The sequence below is a fragment of the Durio zibethinus genome, chromosome 6 (genome assembly GCF_047325235.1).
Source record: "Durio zibethinus cultivar Kanyao isolate XHJ-2024 chromosome 6, ASM4732523v1, whole genome shotgun sequence".
Taxonomy (NCBI): domain Eukaryota; kingdom Viridiplantae; phylum Streptophyta; class Magnoliopsida; order Malvales; family Malvaceae; genus Durio; species Durio zibethinus.
The window spans coordinates 13,573,997-13,592,507 of record NC_143167.1 but is presented as its reverse complement, the minus strand read 5'-3'; the positions used below and the strand labels follow the sequence as shown (position 1 = coordinate 13,592,507).

Here is an 18,511-nt window from a genome sequence, read left to right as displayed (position 1 = left end):
ATTTAGTATACAATTAAAACATGACTTACTAATGTTAAACTCTTATTTATAATTTAAAAGTTGCAACATGACATAGAAAATTGTATGCTTTATACAGCTTGACCATAATGATTCATCCACATCATTCAACAAAGAATAGAAGCTTACCGCATTTACACTTGGCTTTTTTTCAGATCGTTCTCTTGCCTCACTGGCATCTACCTAGTTCTCTTGCTGTATTCACCCTGAAATCAAGATATATAGCATCCATAACCATTCTATTATAGAAATTTTCTATTCCTATATCCTCCATCGATTCAAAGTTATCTCTGTTTATTGAAGGAGCTTGTCCTACTTCTAACTCCCCATGTGAAACCCAACCTGTATAACATATAATAAACCCCTTATAATAAAGGTGCTTACACATAACATCCATTTTTAAAAACCTTTTTATTCTTACTGTCGGCATATGGACACTTAATCTTTCTATTACTAATAAAGTTTGGTTGAGAATAAGCATATCTAATAAATTTCTCAACATTATCGTAGAGGTTTTGAGTAATGTATCCATTAAAATCTAAACAAGAGTACATCCAAGAGTGATCTTTATCCATTATTAAACCCTAATTGAATTGAAATATGAGCAATTAAAGTCATAAAAAGTGTTAAACATTTTTATTGATTGACTATATGAGCAAATATTACAAATAAAATTATCTAAATGATAATATAAGATAATTATTGGTCTACTTTAAGAAATAATCCATTAATAGCACAAAAGTTCTTGCAAAAATTCATCATACATACTATAAGATAATATATTGACAACAAAATATTATTGGTTTTAATGATAGAATTTTACTTTTGATCTTGGGCTTCTTAGTGTAATTTTATCGATTTTGCAAAAAATTTCTTTGATTGAGGCACTTTTACATATGAAGCTTATTCTACTTTCAAAGTAGGTGGAATGAAAATAAAGTAAGTTAGTATGATGAAAATAAATAAAAAATCATATTCATTACAAAATATACATCCACATAAATCCACTTTCATAACACATTTACGAATAGATTATAAAAAAGAAGAATAAAATATAATAATTTAATTTATTTATATTAAGTTTGATCAATACAATAAAACCACAATATTTCAATAATTAGTAATATATAAATTTCACTAAACTATCAAATATATAAATTACTTTTAAAAAAAAGATAAATCTTATTCTATATCAAACCAAAATATAACCTTAAATCAACATAAATGATTTTAACTTTTATAATTATTATTAAAATTTAGAAAATATTAAATATAAAACATCCATAAAAAATATATATAAATCTTACACATCTAAAAGTTAATATATCTATGACAAAACCCAACAAATCTAAAAAATACTTTGAAAAATAAAAAAAAATAAATTACTCAACAAATAAAAAAAATTTCTCAGCAATACTAAAAATAAATCCAACAAAATTAACAATATTCAACATTAATACTCAACAAAAAATCCAACAAAAATATATAACCAACAAATTTCAACGAATATATAATTAAAACCCAAACAAATTTCAACAAATTTATAACAAAAAATAAATCCAAAACTGAACAAATATACTACACAAAATATATCATAAAAAAATTATTTAATAAAAAAATTATCAGATGGGAAAAGAGTCTTGACTGACCAACCAGTGTAATTAAAAAAACAGGGACAACTTTGATCGTTGATGGGGAGAGAAGGATAGAGTGGGAGAAGGGAATTAGGGATTTATGGGAAAATTGGGGGAAAATAAATGTTGCTTGGTAAGAGTTCAAAAACAATTTTTTTTTTGTTTTACCGACGAATTTAGCGATGAAATTTTCGTAAGTAATGTGAAATTTTGTTTTTATGCAAATTTTTTTACCAACAGATTTTCCATTGCTAAATCCATAGGAATCGATTACTGACAAAAAATTTAGTCAGTAAACTTCATGGTAATTCATGCCAAACTATCACCGATGGATTACAAAAGGAATTAAATCCGTCGATAAATTTTGTTGATATTTAACGACAAAAAAATTTTATCAGTAAAATTATGTCGATAATAACTGAATTTTTGGTAGTGTTATTTTACTTATGAAAAAGAATCTAATAAGAATATGTTATTTAAATTAAATTTTATTAAAAAATTTACTAATGGTATATTAATCAATCACTTTTAACCTTTTATAAATTAAAATTTTATTAAGAGCATTTTAATCAATCACCTTTAGTACTTTTTTAGTCTAATTATAAAAAAAAAATTAGTAATAAAAAAATTCATTTAGATTAAATTTTATAAAAATATTTACCAAAAACTTTTAGGCAATCACTTTTAACACTTTTAGAATTAAAATTTTAACATTTTAAATAGTTTAATTTCACATAAACCCTATTTTTAATTTTAGTTGATTTAAATTAAATTTAAATAAATTAATAAAAGTTATATATATTTAAGGATAAATTTGTTAATTTAAAACTTTATATGGGTATTTTGATTGATCACTATTAATACTTTTGGAGTTCACAGTTTTATATATATATATATAAATGATTTAAAATGAAAAGAACTTCATCCTTAAAAAAAAAATAGAATTTATATTCGATGCAATATCATTTAATTAAAAGATGATTACTTATTAATAAAAAAAATAAAACTTTAAAATAAAAATTTTTTTAAAAAAATTAAATAATTAAAATATAAATTTTTAAAAACTTAAAAATTTAAAATTTATCATATATAATATTATTTACAACATATATAGAAATCTGATAAAGTTTGTTTATGTGGATATTTAGATGGATCGTTTCTTTGAATGACACATAAGATAATAATAATAATTAAATATTATTATCTTTTTATATTTTTAAATATATAATTTTTTTAAAAATATATAACTATCCTTTTATATTTTAATTTAAATATACTGCTACCAACAAAATCTGTAAATAATAATAATAATTAAATATTATTAACAATAAAATATAATTTAAATATATTATCTTTTTTAATTTTAAATGAATTTTTTAATAATCTAGACAAGTTTTTTAATTTAAAATTTTCAAATGTAATAATATATGATATTTTAAAATAGATTTCCTAATAATCTAAATATATATATACATATATATATATATATATCCTTTTGAATCTGAAAATTCCAAATGTCGTATTATATATTTAGATTATTTGTAGATTAGTTTAATTACATATATCCACCAAAATCACAAAATTTCTAATGAAAAAAAAGAAAGAAAAGAAACATTAACAGAATAAAAAAAATCAAAACTTTAAAATGTGGTAATATATATTTTCTTTAAAATGGATTTCTTGATAAGTTAAATATATATATATATTTTAATTTCAAATTCTCAAATGTAATTTTTATCTTTAGAGATTTCATAACAATCCTCTATTATTTGATTATTTTTAAATTAAAAAAAAATCAAGTATCACATATTATAACAAACAAGTTAAAAAACTCTTAAAGCCAATTTCTATTTCTCTGTTTTTTTTTTTTTTTTTATCTTTATGTATGCTTCTTCAAATTTTGTAAAGTATAAAGATACAACTTACAAAAGCATTTATTCTTCTCTTTTATAAGTGTTGATGATATATTTCTTATTTTTATAACTTACAAATATCTACATTAAATTTGCTTCTTTTGTAATCACTTTAATTTCTAAAATAGGTTTTATATTTCATAATACTACTAAAAATGGTGATTGACAACTTTACTTACAGGTCTCAAGTGGTGGTAGCATGTGCAATGATACTATGCCACCAGTTTTACATGTGCCAATTTCATACAAAGAATGACTAAGAGGTAGATGTTTTATTACTATGTTTTAATGCTTACTTGCATTTTTCTCTTTCGAAATATATAGAACTCTTAGTTTCCAAGTATGGGTGTGAATAGAAAATAAATGCATATGTAAAGTACTTTGCATGAAACCTTTTATCAACAAACATCTATATTAAATTTAACTGCATTCTTTGAAAATAGAACATTACATATTATTATTTATTTTTTAATATTTATTAGTTTTTGTTATGTCTGATAATTCTTGAAAAACTTGGCTTTTCTTAATATAGAGGAATTTAGCCTTAATTATTAAAATTTTTATTGGTGAACTATTTAGATTTTTGTAACTGTAAGCACATTTCTCACTTGCAAAATAAAGGAAACACCACACTTGATGCAAGATGTTATTATTGTAAGCTATGAATAAGCTTTAAGTACATTATTTAAACATTTAAAACCATTATTTCTTTTAAATAAATAAAAATTTAGCTTAAAATTATATAAATTTGTAGGTGCTTAAAAATGATTGTACAAGATGAAAATGATGTAAATTGAAAAAAGTTAATTTAAAGTAATAAAATTTTTAACTTTTATTTTAATATTTTATTGGTGTACTCAATGTTATTATTTATAATATCTTTTGGATATTTTATTCTTTTTCAAATTTTTTTTTGAAATTAATTTGTTAAATTTTTTAATAAAAAATTTTAATTTTATAATGTTTTGATATCTTAATTATACTATATGTATTTTACATATATCTTGAATATATAAGTGATTAAATAGTTTTAATTTATGTATCTACATGCATTTAAATAATTAAAAATAATATGTGTATCACGCAAGCAATAAACTAGTTTATTTATAAAATGACAATGTATATTGGTACACCGTATATAAATCCTTTAACAAACACTAATCAATGTGTGGTTGATTTTAATATCTGTAACTTCTTGCCATGCTGACACTACCGCCATCGTAATCTCAGGACAACTTATATAAAATTTCGTACATAAAGTTTGTGAAATTTTTTATTAAAAATGAGTAAATAAAATTTTTAATAAAAAATTTAAATCAATAGATTAATAAAGTTTAATATGAAAATAAATAATATATAAAAAATTATTAAAAAAATATTAATTATAATTTAAATTTAATTGACACTTATTTAACAATAAAAATTTTGTTTATATTTTTATTAAAAATATCTATTTAATAAATATATCAAAATTTATTAAATTTTTTTTAAAATTTATAGATTTAATCTATGTGATGAGATTTTTTAATTTATCAATTAATTTTTTATTTTAATTTTTATTTACTCATTTCTAATAACAAATTTCTATTTAATAAATATATAAAAAAAAAATTTTTCAAATTTACACATTTGATTTATGTGATAAAATTTTTTTATTTTATTTACTCATTTTTAATAACAAATTTCATAAATCTTACCTATAAAACTTCATATAAAAATTTTCCCATAACCTCAACGGCCGCACCACCAGTGCTACAAATTCAACAAACAAGCACTAACAGAGAAATAGAAGTTGATGGCTTGCCGATCATGTGTGAGTAAAAGATGCGCGATGTTTTTTATTGTTAAAATTCAATATTAGCGGTAACAGGATAAGAGTGAATAAAATGGCTGGGACGAAAAAGAATGAGTTATCAAGTGAACACAAAAAATACACAAATCCAACGAGAATACCAAGTCCTATTGTACTCTAGCGTTTGATTCTTTAAAGGTCAAATTATACGTTACATTCCTGTACTGTTGTCGAATAGTAGAATTAGTTCATCTATTTCAATATGTTTAAATTGAATTGATATATTTTAATTAATTATTGAATTTAATAAAATTCTTAATAGTTAAAATTTTTTTTGTTTAAATGGATAACATGATATTTTAATTTTTTTTTACATGATATTTTTATTTACATATTCGTTGACTTTATGATATATCAAGTCTAAGTGATAAAAATTGATGACATGCAAAATTTTTTTGTTATGTCTACATTTTTCTATGTCAACTTTTTTCAAATTATATGATATATTCTTATGTTTTGATCAAATGATGAAATTAATCCATCTATTTTAATATGTTTAAATTTAATCCTTATACATTCATTAATTATCAAATTTATGATTTCACTTAAATAAAACGTAAAAACTATAAATTATTAATTCGACGTGACATTTTTTCACTTTTTAGATAATTTCTTTGGATATTTAAATTATTTATTGGACTTTGTTTTGATAAATTAGGTTAATGTCAAATTATATTTTAAGTCCAACAAAAATTAAATTTTTTTCTCTTTTTTTACTTATTTCTTTTGATTTTTATTTCTTTTATATTTTTGTTAATTTTTACTTTTAATATTTTTAGAATTAAAAAATTAAAAAAAAAAAAACGAAAACTACAAAACAAAAAAAAAGTTCAAAAAAACATTACATAAATATAGAAGTTATATCAAGATTCCTAGAATCAACAAACCCAACAAACTTAGATACTTAATCAATATTAGTAAAAATCGACAAGAAGACATAGGAAAAAATAGAAACAGCCAATAAAAACGATCAGAAGCAATTTTTTTTCTATAAAAATTCTTTTTTAGAGGATTCATATTTTGAATTTTTAAAGCATCATGTTCAATTTTTGTTTGTTTTGAGCAATTATATACAACGATGGTATCAATGGTCAATTTTCAAGCATTGACGATTTTTGGAATAAAGTTTTTCTTACAATAGTTGAATTTTTCAATCACTGACTTTTGAAAATCCCATTAAAATTTGAGTTTAACGAATGAGACATGTAAAGAAAAGGAAGAGATAAAACATGGAAGAGAGATGAGAAAAAGAGGAAAATTCAAAAAAAAAAAAAAAAGAGGCTATTTTTGTTTTTATAGTAGATTGATCATTTTGAAAAATGGGTCTTGTGTAACTCACGTGACTCATGTATTGTTTCGATTATAACTCAACTTATTTGCATTTAAAAGTTATTTTATTTTATTTTATTTTTATTTTAGTTATTTTAGATTAAATTTTAAATTCGATAATTAATTAATGTATAAAATTAAATTTAAACACATTAAGATAAAAAAAGTTAATTTCACCATTTGACCAATATATAAGAATAAATCATACAATTTTAAAAATATATGACAAAGAATATTGCCACATCAACTTTAACAACTTGACTTAAGAAAAATCACATTAAAAAAATTTAAATTACCGCATCATTAATTTAAATGAAAAAACTTAAGCTTTTAACAATTTAATTAAATTTGATTATTAATTGAAGTATAAAAGTTTAATTTGAATATATTAAGATAAAGATAATAATTTCATTATTAACTAAACTCGATAATTAATTATAATACACATTAATTAATTTCATTGTTACCAAAGTACAGGATAAAATGTAAAATTTGGCCTTCTCTCAAATTTGTAAATTCAACAGTCATCTCACAATCTCAGCAAGGGAACTGGTGAACTTGAAAGCTAAACAAAATGAATCAAACAAAACCCACATACAACAAAGAATGGACATGAAAGCTAAAAGTTCTTACAAGAAGGGAAACTTGAAATGGTTGGTTTGGACATTCAAATAGGTTCATGAAACAGTGACAACAAGATATTGGAGGCACTTCCTAATTCCTACTACGAAAAACTAGTAGCAACCAAGGGCAATGAGAGAACAAGGATTTAAATCCATACTCCCCAAATAATAATAATACAAAACCACACAGGATCCTGACCGAATGCACAACTAGAGAATGATAATTAAAGGTCAGCTATAATACTGCAAGATACCAACATTCGTCAAGAACCTCGACTGTTCAAGAAAATAAGAAATGGAAATGTGAAATATAAAGATTCAAAGCCTTGAACTTGGTTATCATACCAAATTCCCAAATACCAGTTCATAGAGTACATTTATTTTGCTTAAAAAGTATAAGTTCCTTGTGAACTTTTGAAATCAGTAACTCTCAGTCTCAAGATTCGAATGGTACTTCTAAATTCCTGTATCAGTCACACCCTAAAATTTAGTGGCAGAAAATAAGACAACTTTGAAGATCCTACTTCAAAAATGCACTTGAAAAATTGTAAACCAAATGGTTCGGCTTTGAGGGTGTGTGAATTTTCCAGATCAGCAGAAAGAACACACCAAAGCCAAAAATAAAAAGATTTTATTAGATACAGGGGCTACAACATTAATCCCCATCTCTGAGAACTCTACAACCCTATTTTTTTCTGTGCCTTCTGAATCTGGTTGAGGAATATCCAAGTCATCTGCACAAGAGAACATCCAGTCATCAGGGATAACTAAAAACTCTTCACTAAGCTTTCACTTTACAGTTGAATTGGAGGATCACACAAAGACTAGAATATAAAGTAAATACCATGACATGTGGAGCAATTCTAACACAATATACAGGGAATCCTGTGTAAAATTTGAATAGTCCTCCAGATTTGAGGGTTTTCATAGCACAATCCAAAGAGCCACTGTATGGATACTTTCCCTCAGCATCAGGTTGCATTTTCTGAATTTGTGTTTTGACATAATCAAAAGGTAAACTGCAAGCTGAAGCAAAGAACCCTGAAACGGTACTTGCACCTGAGACAAAAGAAAAGGAACATTAATCAAAAGGTGGGAAAAGTGAGCACAGGCACATCTTTGCTAAAAAATGTAAAAGCCAGTTAACAACACAAGTTTTAGAATTGGTAATGCATGTCAACCAATAGTATGATCTTCTTACGGATTGGAAAAGTATCACAGGCTATCCTGAGAGCATATACACCAAATATTTTTGCCTAAAAAGACATTAAGGTGGCCATGGTGTAAGAGATATAGTCAAATAATAATGACACTTCCAAAATCAGGACCAGCAGTGGATAAGCCCAACCAACCAATGAAAAATATAAATGAAGTAGAAGAAACCAGTTCTAAAATAAAAAATAAAATAAAATGCAAGGAGAGCCAATCTTCCTGCTAAAATCTCTGAATGTAACATTGAAACTGTAGAAAGTGTTGTTTCAACCAAACTTCCTCAAATGACGTAGGCATCATGACGAAGGCATAGCACAATCAGTAAACATAACTCCCCTCCAAGGATCAATGTTCAAGATTTCCTCTCCCCCAAAAAATTTAAAGGAATGAAAGATATAAAAGCAGCTTCATAGCAGATGGACAAACATGAAGATCAAGAAAACAAAATCTCTTCTTTTAAGATTAAATTTAGTTATTAATGATTTTGGTTTTTTGTTAAGATCTTTTGAGAAACCAACATTTGGCATTAAAAATTCCAAGGTTTCTCATCTGTAAGCATTAATGTACGAACCAAAATCGATATTGACCATATTTAACTTTTTGTTTACATATTTATTGATCATCCTTAGCTAAGTGTCTTCATCAAAGTCATGCAGTAATAATGTCCTCCCATAGCCAATCCTTCTTGTATTACCTAGAAAGTTGTCAGTACGTTTTTTCTTTATAATTAAGTCCATCATTACAATGCTTGCAGAGACTATATACCTACATTCATGCAAAAATCTCCAAAATGAGCATATAAATATTATGCATGTACAGAGGTAAGAGGAAGGAAAAGATCCATCATCACATTCAAAAAGTTCAAAATTTTCATCCAACCTTTGTAATAGTAAGGAAAAAATAAGGTTCTGTTCAGTAAATACTTTTGCTTTTTACTATATCTTTGGTTTATTTATTTAATATTTTCCCTTTTCCTTGCTATTCATTAAAGAAAAACAAAATTCAGAAGCATCTCCAAAAGGATCCTAACAAGTTATTTGCTTCAAGGAAAATCTTTAAGCATGTGAAATGGAGAACTAAAACTATGTGGTTGTTAGGGTAAATTATTACCTTCAGAGCAATCATTTATGCATGACATTGAAAACAGAAGTGCTTAAATTTTAATCTTGAAAAAGGGAAATACAGACTCCAATTATGTGAGGTAATCCAACTAGAGAACATGTTTCAACAATCTTTCCTTATGGTAGCAATAACTTCTAAAAAATGATTCTGCTACTTGCCTATACCAACAAAGGATCAATTACACATAAGTTATGTTCACTCGACAAATTTAGAACCTAAAAAAGTCCTTTTTCTTTAGCAATGATAGTTTACCAAAGACTTTAGAATAGTTAAAACATCCATGCTACTCAGAAAGACTCTTACCTAGCACTGTAGCAGCTTCTCCTAAGCCAAGGGAATCTTTGAAAAATTCAACACTTTGATCATAAGATGCAAGCATTCCCATGTTCAAAGCCATGGCTCTGACTACAGTAGGGCCTGCACCTTTCCAAAGTGCCAAAACCCCTTCATCTGCAACAATACGATAGAGAGCATGGAATGCATTTGAGTAATTTCTGCGCTGAGCAGCAGGCAAAGTGGCATCAGCCTGCATCCGGATAAGTGCCAAATCAGCTGGGCTGCCAACACAAGCTCCAATAGCACCAGCAGTCAGACCACATACAGCCTTCTGATATAGAGGTAAGGGCTTCCCATCATTGGCTTCAATTGCTTTGTTTGTCAACATTCTATAGAAAACAATGGAAATAAAACCAAAAGCTGAATTGGAACCCAAATAGATAACCCAAGTTTAGTCTCAGAAGCAAACTACATCACACATAAGCAGTGGGAAAAAAATGTTAATGACGTAAAAAATAAAGGATACATTTCAGAATCCAAACGATTAATCATTAGAACAAAAAAGGGTAGTATCTTGAAGTGTATAATCAAAGCCACCCAACAGTTTACATTTTATCCCATTCTTAGACACTCACTTGAATGATCCCAGTCGAGCAGTAGTGTATGTAGCTTGCCTGAGCAGTCCAGCTGATAGCCCCTGTCCAGAAATTACAAGTGAGACAGACTCATGGATAATAGAACTATTTTTTTAATTCAAATTAGAACGTATAACCAAATTCTTGAATTTTGAAAATAGACAGCATAAATTCAGCAAGATAGTCAGCATCTCTATGTATAACCACTGATGAGCAAATTGCAGTTTCAAGTTGTATAAAGTCTACGCTCCAGACAACTGGAGTAGAAAGCAAGCATGTATTTTGGCCAATTTCATCTTTTATATGCTATTAAGTATTAGCAAATCAAGAAGCACATCATACCTCATGAAACAATACTAAATACCAATATTTTGGCAACATCAATAAATAATTTCATATACACCGTTGAATAAAAAATGTAGAAAATCAAGAAACTTTTAACATCCTTGTTGATATACGATGTTAACGATGCAAAAATTAAAGATCCAGCTTCTACCATAGATCTCAGAAGTCCATAACAAATGTAATACCTGAAAAGGTATATCAATCATACTAATGAATCAAAAAAAAAAAAAAAAACGTGAATGAAGTTTAGAACAGAACCTTGTAAAAGGCACCAACGCCCTCCTCTCTAAGCATGTTTTTGGTGACAGTTGCTGCCGATCCCTGACCCAATTGGATTCTCACCTACACCAAGCCAAAACGACAAACGACCGTTAGCAGATATAAAACCAACCAAACTAGATAAAAAACGATGAAAGAAATCCAAGCAAATCCCAGATCTAAAACACACATCTTTGGCCTTAAAAGTAGCATCCTTTTAACGGTGAAAGGAAAAAGGAACAGCTAATCTACCAGAAATATAACGGGAAATTAAGGTAAAGATGAGTGAAAACCTTGATCATGTCGATGGGTTGGATGACACAGGTGGCCAGCATTCCAGAGGCACCACCATTGACAAAAGGTTTAACCTTTGGCCAAATGCCAGCAGCTTGGGCCTTCTTCTCTTCTGCCATTTAGAAAAACAAGAACAAGAAGGAAAAAATGCTAGAGGAGAAGAAGACAGCTGTGGCCTGAGGGTGCTTTTGTTTAGTTAAGACTCAAAGAGGAGTGAAACAGGGCAGGCGAAATGAGAGGCTTTTCTATTCTTGTTAACGTGCAAGCAAACCCTCCTCCTTGTTGGCTACAAATATAATATAATTAATTAAAAAAAAAAAAAAAGAAGCGCCCTCCTGGTTAGAATTTATTTGCCTTTGTTTCTCTCCCCAAATGTGAAGGGAAATAGTTTGTACTTTTCCTTTCTTTTTTTTTTTTTTTTTCTTTTGTATGACGGCATATTTGTGATTTTGTCGGAAACTACAAGGCCACTCACCCTTCTGTGTTTGCCTTTCTCCTAAGATTTGCTTGACTATTTTGCCCTTGCTTGATTTTCGCTTTTTACTTTTTTTTAAAGAAATATTATTGTTTAGGCTCATAATGGATTTGATGTTGGATAATTTCGATTAATGTAAGGTATTATATATTTTTAAAATTTGATATGAGTTTGAATTTTAAAAAAAAAAAATTTAATGATTTGAATTGAATTTTATTAATTTGATTTGAAAAAATTTAATGATTTGAATTGAATTTTATTAATTTGATTTGGTTTATTAATTTTTAAAAATTAATTTTTTATTTTTATATTATTTTTAATATACTTTAAATTCATTTAGATATAAAGTAATTATTTTATTTTATAAGAATTTTAAAAATATATAAAAAATTAATAAAAATATATAATTCAAATATTTTCAATTTTTTATTTTCCAATAAAAAACTGAACTAAATTAAAATATAAAACGTCTAAACTTAAATTAAATTGAATAAAAAAAACTTATTCAAATAAATCCTAGATTTTATGTCATTTTCAATTTTTTTATTTTTTCTCAACCTGGTTTGCATAAGTTATCTATTCCAGCTAGATTGTAATTTGTGCAATGTACAAATTAATTTATCTATTTAATTTGAAGTTATGATTAGAAAATAATATTAAATTTTAAACAAACATATGAACAAAATATAAAGGTATTATTCAAAAGTATTAAATTCCTTATATTTTGAATTTTTAAAGTGGAATTGAATGATTAGCCATTTCATAAACTGTTTCTTAATTTTATATAATTGTCAAATTTAAACTTGAAAATAATGCATTTAAATTTACAAAATGATGGAGAGTCTTGAAAAATAAACACTTTCCTTGGCTTAAGACTATAAATTGGATTATGCTTAAAAATATAATAAAGTACAAATTAATTAAATTATCATTCAAAATTAAAAATATATAATTTCATCTTCACATTAATTATTTTTCCCTTATATTAAAATATCTGTATTTGATAAAAAAAATTTCTTGTATTAAAAAGATAAAGAAAATAATTTTTTTTTATTATATGAGCAATTTGATTCAAAAAGTAAAAGGTTATGGGTACCTAAAAAAAAATTTACACAAATTTTCATATGTTTTGAAAATTTGGAAACTTAATCTTTACAAATCTTATTTTCAAAAATTTTGTAATTTTATAATTTTAATAAAAATAATGATCTAAGTTGAATTTATTTGACTCAAAAAAACGATATAAGACAAACAAAATTGGAATAATAAATGTCATAAGTTATAAATTGCATAGAAATTATTTTATAATATTGTAAATATATATATGCATAATTAATTTTTTCTTAAAAAAATTTTCTTTTAATCTTTTATAAATTAAACATACATATACCTAGATTTGATACCTACAAACAAAAAATTAAAATATTAATCATGACGTCATGATGTTAAAATTATATTTATATATATGTCCATCAATTTTATCTACACATCTACGTCAATCTAATATTGAATTCAACAATGAATTCTAAAACTATATTTAATCATTTTTTATTTAAAAAATTAGGTTTAATCTACAAATAAATTTTTTTTGCCAAAATCTAGAAATATATAGTTTAATTCAACTATAAGAATGATAAATATCCATTGAAAATAAATAGTAAAACTCTTTATAAATAATAGTAAATTTTTTTACTCTTTTAAAAAACCAATAATATGATTAATTTATTTTATTTACAAAAGTTGAGTATAATTGCCTTTCTATAAATAACAAAAGGTGGATGTCATTTTTTGTTTTTTTGGTACAAGGTATGGTAAATCAATTTCAGAAAAAGATTCTAATTTCTCATTAGTTTTTAAAATATTTTCAATAGATACTTCAATTTTTTTAATTATAAAACAATTACAATGTCTTTCTTTTTTTTTTCTCAAAAATATATTTCTTACCTTACAAGCATATATATAACTACCTTTTTCTTCATATAATTATATTTAACCAAAGTTTTGGAACTCACTTGAGATGATGAAGATTAAAAAAAAGTTTGAACCATCCGTGGACAATGTGTTTAACGATAAATGAAGATGAAAATGGCTTGTTAGAATTAATTGGTTAAGGAAGTTAATCTCCTACTGTAGATAATTATCTTGAAAAGTCCTTTAAAAAAAAAAAAAAAAACATTTTCATCTCTATTTCAGTGTCAAGTTATTAATATAAGATATAAAATTTAAACACAAAGATATACTTATCATTTTATAAAGATTAATATTTTCAATAAATAAAAGCAAGCGGTATTATACCATTTCCATAGTTTATTTTCTTATATTTACTACAATGGATTACCCCAACCCTACATTCCATGTATATAGTCATCAATAATACTTATAAGACAAATAAAACTCACTTATAGGATTATTTTACTATTATGTTGTGAAGATCAAAGACGTTTTAAGTTTTAACATTAAAGCAAATAAACCTCAATTCTTACTTCTTGCAAGGATCTGATTAAACAAAATACAGTATTTAAATATTGCCATTATAATTTCTGTTGATTTTTACATGATAAAACTGTTATTCTACCTAGTGGGATGCTTGATTTTAAAGTTCCAATTCACTTAACTTAATATAAGACCTATTATTCTTGAAAGCAAATTCTAAAAAAAAGCCATTGCAGCGCAGAGATCTCACAAGTTAATGGCAAAACTATAATTATTGATAAGTAGAACTAAATTGGTAAGACAACATTTGTCATACTAATATTTTTTAGAGGAAATATTAATTGCCAACGAAAAACCTTAAAGCTTTGGGTTGGGTGTTTTGTAATTAACATCCTCTCCAATCGATTAAACGGCTATTAAGAATCAAAATAATAATTTGTCACAATAAAAAACACAATATATGGAACTGTTAGTGAATTAAAAAGATGAAGATGATACTTGATGTAAATATGAATAACACCATAGTATGTGCAATCGATGGACTCAATGAGTAATATGAGAAATTCAACACAAGGATGTTTTATCTAGATAGAAGACAACGTCCATTAAATAGTAAAATAAGTGATTTTTGGTCTTTTAAAATTTATTAGGAATTTTATAAAAATAAAATTATATTTAAAATTTTAAATTTTAAAATAGATATATCTAAATTGTTAAAGATATATTTAAATTACATATTTTTTTAAAAAAATGTCATATATCTAGATTGTTAGAGACACATCTAAATTATATATATTGTAAAATTTAAAAAGAGATATATAGATGGTTTAAATGTTCATTTTAAAAAAGAAATAACAAAATTATTGATTTTGTTCTAAATATATTTGAAAAAAATGAGTTCAAGGATAAATTTTATCTGATTTAAGTTAAAATAATACTGTTTAAATATTAGAATAGATCTAATTTTTGAAACTTTCAATATTTTTTAAAATTAAATAATTGTTGAATAATATTATTTGGTTGAAAATGTAAATTAAATTATTATCTTACCTATTAAAATTAAATTTTAAAACATGTAAATATCTACGTGGCATACCTTATCAAATATCAATAAATTTTGTAATATTATATATATATATATATATATATATATATATATATATTAGATTCCATGCTTCATGTTTACAAGATGTCTTATTTAAAGATCAAATTTTTATTTTGTCCAATTAAGTATGTGTTTTTTTTTGAAAATTTTCAATTCAAAATATATTATATAATATTATTTTAAATTAATTATATTATAAAATATAAAATTATCAAATAAGTTATTTTTACATGTACGTTTATATAAAATAGGTTTTTAATAACACATGATAATTATTAAATTCATTTATAGTTCAAACTTCAATTCACAATAAGTAAAATGATTATATTTGAAATTTAAAAATGTTTAAAATTTTATAAATTAACAAAGTTAAAAAAGGATGGAAGATCAAATTTTTTTTTAATTATTATTAATTTAAAACTGCTTTAGCCATTAAATTTAATTTTTTAATATTTTTTATCTCTATTAATTTACTTATGATTCTCTGTTATAAGATTTTTTTATAGTAAATAATCAATTATTTTCATTTGATATTCATAGATCTTTGTACCCTTTTAAAATCAATTTTAGCATTCAATACCTAAGTAAATTTCAATAAAATATTAAAGTTTCATGATGTGTAGGCAAAAAAGCAATTTTGTTAAACAAACATTCAATAATACTTAGTTCTTTTAATTTAAATTAAAAATATTTAAGTCGATGCACTATAATAAATTTATTAAATTTTAAACTACTTAGAGAATATGGCTCCTTAATACTGATAAGCATTGTTGTTCTCTCTCTCTCTCTCTCTCTCTCTCTATATATATATATATATATATCCTATTGCACACAAAATAAGAATATTTCTTCAAAAGGAATTTAAAAAACTAATTGATTAATTACATAATAAGCACCTTAGGTTCTTTAAATATTATCATTTTTTTAAGGTATTTAATATCTCATTTAACAAATACTTACACCAAAATATAAAATTTGGAAGTTCTCACACACTTAACTAATGCATTTAAATTATATCATGTAAAAAGTATATAATTTTGTTACAAAATAGTAGTATATAATGTTCATTCATGAGCACATACAATTATATAGTTTTGTTAATATGTTTATTGATATTGTCTAAAAAAAAATGTGTATTGATACTTTGTCACCATGTAAATGTGCTTTTAATTATATTTTTTATAATATATTATTGTATATTATAATAGAATAAATAGATTTTACTTTTGAAAAATGTTAACATAATTAATGTGATATTTAAAGAAAGGTTACAATTAATGCATTTTTTAAATTTTGATAAAACAATGCATTAAATGTGATTTTAAAAAACTAATAATTAAGAAATTCTTAACAAGTGTTTATAATCATTCGTTAGATTAATTTTTTTAATCAAAATGGTGATTTGACACCAGAGTGTTTCCACCAACAAACTCATGTCCTAAAGTAAAGGAAAGTCTATCCTTGACTTTAATTTGCTTTTGGACATTAGTTTGTTAGTGGGGACACAATGGTGTCAATCTCCCCTAGTTGAAAATGCTTTATCCTCGAGTCCACAAAGGATGTCAACAGACGCATCAAGGCAATGGGTCAAGGATCATGATTCAAGAAAGAGGTGGTGTAGGGTAGTGGTAAGGGGATAAGTACTAAATTGGTAGTGGTAGAACCAAAGGATTTAAAGCCAATAAGGTGGCCACTAGATGTGTACCAATATGTTGTGACCACCAGCATGATGAATCAAGCCTTAGATAGGTGTTGTGTGAAACCTTGGGAACCCTCTGTTAACCGTAACATTACTTCTTAAGCATTTTATGGATTTTATCTGCCTTTGCACCCCTTTTTCCTACTAGTTCTAGCCACTTTCAACCTGGTTGCTTCGTAGCTGTCATCTAATTTGTGAGGGATCTTGATGACATACTTCACCACTTGCAATTAGAAAAGATGGGTCCATTTAGTGAACCTAGTGTTGGCATTGTTCAACCCAAAGAAAAATAATCAATGGTTATGTTACCTACAGATGCAGAGGCATGTGTGTGTGATTAGGCTGCTTTCTAATAACCACCCCAACTATGATAGGTTTATTATGGTACGTACAAGGATTCTTGGTGTATGATTCCTTATTAAGATAAAATGGTCATATACTAGTGCATTAACGAGGGGGATACCAGAGTTAGGTGATAATGAGGCAAAACATATGAATATCCTAAGAATGAAAAGTTATCTTAGTTAGGGTTAGTGATAAGAAAAAACATTTGTCAGCATTGTCTAGTGATTGATGAAGATAAAAATCTAAAGGCTTCCATCCAAAATGTGTTGGATGAGGGAGGCCAACACCTATGTCTAAAGGCAAAAAGAGTTAACCCTCAAAAAAGGTAATTTAGACTTTTATTGAGTTGTTTATGTGAGTTTACTTGTGTGTTATATTGTTTATTCATGTATTGATATTGCATTGTTGGTTGTAGGTATCTATTTAGTGTTGATGTTAGTGTAATGAAAAGGGTTGCTGTGAAGCCCAAAAGTTCTAGTGCTAGCCTATAAGTGGGTGTGCCAAAAATTGATGGCGCACAAAAGGTCATTGAATGAGGGGAAGCTATAGCTCCTCTTATTGATGTGCAGGGAATAGTTGGCATGCAGATGTTATGGAAGCCTAAGAAAATAGGGTAAGGTAGGTTAGTGATGGGGTGTCAAAGTTCAAAGAGTTAGTAGAGGAGAAGCTTAGCATGTTAGATGCTAAGGCAGTAAATAAAGGTAATTCATGTTGTCAAGCAGTGAGGTTTAAACTTCAACACTAAGTGTCCCTACTAGCACAACAATGTCTAGCATGCCATTTCCAATAGTAATGCCTTAATGACAACATCTAGTATGCCCCCAATCATGCCATTAGTAGTCATGACAAGCACTTTTATTCTTGCAAAGGCTACTATTACAAGCACTTCTTTTATTGTGCCTTTAATTGTACCACTAGCTTTGGTAACCCCCTTCAATGGTGG

The 18,511-nt window shown here is 25.6% G+C and overlaps 1 protein-coding gene across 1 annotated transcript; it reads right to left on the bottom strand.

Moving 5' to 3' along the window:
* Window positions 1–7,680: 7,680 nt before the first annotated feature.
* LOC111286186 (Mitochondrial substrate carrier family protein) lies at window positions 7,681–11,942 on the bottom strand. Its single transcript, XM_022876017.2, has 6 exons — window positions 11,511–11,942; window positions 11,218–11,301; window positions 10,615–10,676; window positions 10,007–10,368; window positions 8,214–8,428; window positions 7,681–8,103 (listed from the first exon to the last, which is right to left on the bottom strand). Exons 1-6 carry the CDS (start codon window positions 11,628–11,630, stop codon window positions 8,047–8,049), a joined length of 900 nt encoding a protein of 299 aa, XP_022731752.1. The 5' UTR covers window positions 11,631–11,942; the 3' UTR covers window positions 7,681–8,046.
* Window positions 11,943–18,511: the final 6,569 nt, after the last annotated feature.

Bases quoted from the DNA above. Each gene is read 5' to 3' on its own strand.
- LOC111286186 (XM_022876017.2), bottom strand. From the start codon at position 11,630: ATGGCAGAAGAGAAGAAGGCCCAAGCTGCTGGCATTTGGCCAAAGGTT. The intron at 10,369-10,614 runs GTGAGTGTCTAA...TGTTTTCTATAG, and splicing joins GCTCGACTGGGATCATTCAA to AATGTTGACAAACAAAGCAA. The intron at 8,104-8,213 runs GTATTTACTTTA...TCTCTTGTGCAG, and splicing joins GAATTGCTCCACATGTCATG to ATGACTTGGATATTCCTCAA.